This window comes from Cyprinus carpio, chromosome A17 (assembly GCF_018340385.1).
Source record: "Cyprinus carpio isolate SPL01 chromosome A17, ASM1834038v1, whole genome shotgun sequence".
Lineage (NCBI taxonomy): Eukaryota > Metazoa > Chordata > Actinopteri > Cypriniformes > Cyprinidae > Cyprinus > Cyprinus carpio.
Window position 1 is genome coordinate 2,688,420 of NC_056588.1, and position 5,813 is coordinate 2,694,232.

Here is a 5,813-nt window from a genome sequence, read left to right on the forward strand (position 1 = left end):
GAACAAATAGTATACATACACTAAAAATAAAGGTGCTTCATGATGTCATAGAAGAACCTTTTTGTCTAAATGGTTCCATAAAGAACCTTTAAACATCTGAAGAACCACAAAAGGTTCTTTGTGGTGAAAGAAAGTTCTTCAGATTATTAAAAGGTAAGAAATAGATGGTTCTTTAAAGAACCTTTGACTGAATGCTTCTTTGTGGAACCAAAAATTGTTCTTCTAATCTATGGCATCGCTGTAAAGAACCTTTTAAGCACCTTTATTTTTAAGAGTGTATCCAAAGATATTGTGCAGTAGAATTTCAATGATTGTATCATTATTCATAAATAATTTAAAACTACTTTAAGCTTTAAAACTAAAGCTTTAAAGGAATCTTTCAAAGTTCTTAGAATCACTTGACAAATCACCCATATATGTTTAAAAGTGCACACAGATCATGATGTGTAATGACTGCTTTAAATGTATTTGCACTAAATTATTGTACAGAGCTGTTTGGGGTTGTTTATGCTCTGACTGTCTGTTTGCCCTGTTCATCTGGTTAAATTTAGCCTCTCTGTCCGGGCTGATTACTCCCCATATCACAAGAACGGCACACGGCACCTGTTCATGGCCTGGAGTCTATTTCAAGAGACTCTTAATATGGTCAGCTTGTCTGTTTATTCTCCAACATGTCAGCGTTCACGAGTGTTCAAGTGACATGTTGTAAAACTGCATTGCACATTTAATAAAAAAAAAAAGCATTTAAAAAAATGCTAAATAAATTTTTTATATTTCAAAATGTTTTTTCTGCCTTCCAGTTGAGCAACACTGAACCTTCATGAATGTGTTTCAATTCCTCTTGCACTGATATTTACAAGGATTCAACAGACACTGAACCTTCATGAATGTGTTACGTGTTGTTACACTGAAACATGCTTTTCAACACATTGATAAATATTGACCTTTAACGTATGACAATCAAAAATGCATTCAAACCTTTTCACATAAAAAAATAAAAAAAACTATGAAGACAGTGCATGGTTGTTAAGTAAAGTTCAGGAGGAGGCGTGAGGAAACACTTACCAGCAGGAGCAGTGAGGGAGTGAGTGAGAGGAGCAGAAACTCTCAGAGCGGCTGACCACACAAACACAGCAGCTGCGGGAGGCAGACAGACCTCAGAATAATCAGGAGGGATCGTCCAACACGCTGAGATCCAAGTCATGTTCTATAGATTGAGAATATCAGTGTGAATTCTGTCAAACACTGTTTGATTGTTGTGAAATCTGTAGATATGAAATACAAAGCAAAATTTTTTTTTTGAATTTTAGAATTTGAATATTATAATACAATATTGTAAATCTCTTTAAATGTCAAGAAGTCCAGGTCTATTTTACTTTTCGTTTTTGGTGTTGTTTTTTGCATTGTGAGATTAGTAGTAACTGTATAAAATGTGTTTTTCAGCATTTACAAATTTTTTTTATTTTCCCCCGTTTTAACAACAACTATACACAATATTGTATAGTTAATTATAACTTAGAATTTATGCTGATTTAAAATGATATTATAATATGAAATTGTGAATCTCATGAAATGTCAAGAACGTCATATTTCAATTTATTATATATATGTGTGTGTGTGTGTGTGTGTGTGTGTGTGTGTGTGTGTGTGTGTGTGTGTGTGTGTGTGTGTGTGTGTGTGTGTGTTTACATGTTTATTTGTTTATTGATTGATTGATTGCTTATTTTTGTATTGTGGGATATGTTACATGACAACTAAGCATATTTTCTTACCATTTTCCATTACTGTCATGTAATAAAAACAAATTCTCATTACTGTATCATGTAAAAAAATATAATAATATTATTTAAATTGTATAAAAATAATTTGTGCAGCATGGTTGTACTCATGGTATTATACCTTCAGTCGATGCTGATTTAAAAAATACTATTTTGCAGTAATGTGTTTAATTATGAAGAAATATTGTAGCATTTTAAAATAAAGTAACAATTTAAAAAAAGACTTTCCAAATAATTTGGAAAGTATGCATGCACAGTTAGCATAAAACTCCTTAAAAAGTTTTTCATTATACAGTCCACTCTAACCAATGCTCTGAGCAGCACAGATATTCTGACCAAGCTACATTAATCTCAGTATGAAAAGGGTCTATCAGCAAAGATCGTGCTCTCAGAGCAGCATGTTTTCAGGATCGCACAGTATGACCCTCAGTTTGCACGGAATTGCACTGGATCGCATATGAAAGCCACACGGGTAAATGTTGATCTCCCATTAGTGATTTCATCAGCTTTGACGGTGCTGGGACAGACAATTATTTCCCATGAGGTCTTGCTTTATGCCTGATTAAATGAGGAGGACAAACTGTCCACTTGGGCTAAGGCTGGTAAGTTTACAAAATATAATCAAATTCAATATATATATATTTTTTGTTTGTTCATTGTGTTTCAACTGAACTTGAAAATGCTACATGCAAAATGACTGTATTTATACATGCGTGTTTGCATATGCAAGCAGCTTCCAAAAAGGCATAAATGATAGCCCTTTTTTAAAAACATTTACAAATTTCTTTTGAAAACATTAGCTGCTGCATGTTTTATTCCTATATTTAAGTTGTTTCTTTCATTTCACTATAAGCCTTATATTTATTGTATTTTTTGTCAGCTGTTCCCCTTTTATGCCTCAAAGTCCAGTTTTTTCTGCTGATGTAGTTGAATGGGGATTATGTGTGAATCACATGTCCAGTCCTTTTGTTTTTTCCTATTTTGTTGTTGTCTTTTTGTACCTCGTGGGTAAATGGAGGAAGGTAGAGCAGATGAAAGGGAAATATGCAGCGCAGGTCAACAGGAGCAGCAGCGTTTGAGCTGGAGCTCAGCAGAAGGCAACAGGTCTGAAATGAAGGCCAGGCCTTACAGAGAAATCCAACTTAAAGAAAAAAGACATTATCATGTCCTTAAACTACATCAAGAACTTCTATGAGGGATGTGTAAGTAAGACAGGGTGTCAATTTCATTTTATTTATTTTTTATTTTTTTACGATGTTTCATTATTTTTATGGAAAACTCAAGAAATCACATTATCAGGTTTTCTGCATTTTAATATATTTAGTTTTAATGGGTGCTTCATTCTAGCAACAAACTTGTCAACAGATTTTTTTTAACATATTGAACATTTGATTTCACCAGTTTTGTTTTTCTTGGTGGTCATTAAGCAACTGTATGTAGTTTTGTGTATTTTTGTGACTTTGAAGCCCCCTTTGAGTCGAATTCACTGTTGTATCGCTGTCGGATAGCTGTGTATGGGCAATTGTTGCTGCCATAAAGCAATCGCGGAATTTTGTACCTGCTCGTTTCCCAAAAGCATCGTAGTCTTAGCTTGTGTATTCTTAGCTCACGATGCTTTAGGGAATTGCAGCCCAGAACATTACGATGGCAGAAACGAAGCTTTTCTGAACTTTGAATCAATTGTACCAGTTGCTTCGCAAAACAATTTACCTGTTCGAAGCGCTCGAAATGCCAAACACTAGTGAAGCCTGCTGGTCAAAACTGTGTAAATGCAACAAAAACTAAAAGAAGAATAAAAACAACTTTTACAAACCCATTGCAAATGTTTTACTAATAGTGTAATCTATTAAATGTAACTATTATCTGTATACTGTGTGGTTAATCAGAGACTCTTCCTTTTTATTATACAGATGTGTCATTACAAACTTATTCAATCGACTAAGATATATTTTATATAAATTATATATGCGGTTGTTTTAAAGGATATTGTGGTAAGTATGTTCTGACGTAGGGCCTACCTATTTTGTTTTATCTTGTTTGATTCACCGTCTTTTTGTAGCTCCGGCCTCCGACTGTGATTGGTCAGTTCCACACCCTGTTTTTCGGCTCCGTGCGCATGTTCTTCCTGGGCGTTCTGGGATTTGCGGTTTATGGGAATGAGGCCCTTCATTTCAGCTGTGACCCCGACAGGAGGGAGCTCAACCTCTTCTGTTACAATCAGTTCAGACCTATAACGCCGCAGGTAAAGTTGCAAATAACATCTTAAGTTAGTTATATAGATAGAAAGGTTTAATTGAGTGTGATTATAGTATATATATATATATATATATATATATATATATATAATATATATATATTATATATTATATATATATATATAAAACTAAGGTTTTGAGTCAAAAAAGATTGAACGGTGTTCTCAGAACAACAGCTCAGGATGGGGCAAATTGTCACATACAGTTCAAATGTTGTAATTTTATAATTCATATTTTCTATTGGCCTCAATTATTTGTACAATCTTTTTAGTGTTTTATTTTATTTTAAACTAAATGTTGAAAACCAATTAAATACCTAAAAAAGTTGTAAAAAAAAAAACAAAAAAAAAACTGGTTGCAGTACAAATTCCGAGTATGGGTCACCATACTTGGCCACACGTCACTTCACTTTCACTTTTTCACTTCTAATATTTTTATGGAAATCATGACCATTACCATTCAAAAGTTTGAGGTAAGTAAGATTTCAAAAATAACCATTTTAAAATAATCTATTAATTTTTTTATTTATTTGTTAGTGCTGTTTACAAAGATAAATACCTTAAGAAATATTCATTGGGGAAACCTTTTTTGTTTTTGCAGGTATTTTGGGCCCTGCAGCTAGTGACGGTTCTTGTTCCAGGGGCCATATTCCATCTGTATGCGGCATATAAAAACATAGACCAAGAGGATATTCTGGAACAACCAACATACACAGTATTCTACATCATTTCTGTACTGCTACGGATCGTCCTGGAGGTGGCTGCATTCTGGCTCCAGAGTCGTCTCTTTGGATTCCTGGTTCATTCGCTGTACTTCTGTGATGCCAGTTCACTGGAGAAGATATTCAACTTCACTAAGTGTATGGTACCTGAGCACTTTGAAAAGACCATCTTCCTCAGTGCAATGTACATTTTCACTATTATCACCATGATTTTGTGTATGGCTGAGATTTTTGAAATCCTCTGCAGAAGGCTGGGCTATTTAACACAACAATGACAATCATCAACTTGAAAACACAAAAGAATGCAAATGTAAAAATATGTGCAAATGTAAACAAATGTGTACATTTTTCATATAATCAAACTGCATGATTGCATGCCTTACATTCAGGTGTTTTGACTATTTTCTATCTTATTGTGAATGAAACACAGTTTCATGAGAGGCTGAAATAAGTGTTTGTAAATATTTTGCACAATAATAATCTACTGTTCATTTTACTTATTCTCTAAAATAATCAATGACTTGCCTTGTAATGCTTTTGTCATGAAACATTACTGTCTTGTGTATTATTGTAGATGTAATGTTTCATTACCAATATTAAATATCCAATTAACGTTTTAACTGAAATTATGCTCATTATAGAATTTGTAATTAGAAACATAAAATAATTAAAAAAAGAAGCATATAATAATGTGTTAAAGTATATAGTAAAGAAGTACAAAATAATCCGGATTTTTAAAAACATTAGAAATGAAAATATATTTACTTATTTCTCTGGTTTGTTTATTATTGTTATTAATATGCATATTTCATTTTGAGGTAAGAACAGTGTCAACAAGTTTTTATAATAGAACTTTAATTTCATTTTTTTTTCTAAAGGACATCTTGTAATCAGAGTAAAACAAAAAACAAATAATTAAATAAGAAGTAAATCAGCTGCCTTTATGGGCAAAACAAAAGAAATATTCATGAACTTCTATAAATGATGACCAGTCCATAAGATAAATAACAGTTGCAATTTCTAAAATGCCATAAATTCAACCTAGATACCTCAAAATCT

General features: G+C 32.8%; 1 protein-coding gene and 1 pseudogene across 1 annotated transcript; one reads left to right on the forward strand and one right to left on the reverse strand.

Moving 5' to 3' along the window:
• Positions 1-1,219, reverse strand: part of LOC122134552 — an 8,087-nt pseudogene extending 6,868 nt beyond the window's left edge.
• Positions 1,220-2,794: 1,575 nt separating this feature from the next.
• Positions 2,795-5,304, forward strand: LOC122148128 (gap junction epsilon-1 protein-like). Its single transcript, XM_042773508.1, has 3 exons — positions 2,795-2,980; positions 3,838-4,020; positions 4,634-5,304. Exons 1-3 carry the CDS (start codon positions 2,942-2,944, stop codon positions 5,027-5,029), a joined length of 618 nt encoding a protein of 205 aa, XP_042629442.1. The 5' UTR covers positions 2,795-2,941; the 3' UTR covers positions 5,030-5,304.
• Positions 5,305-5,813: the final 509 nt, after the last annotated feature.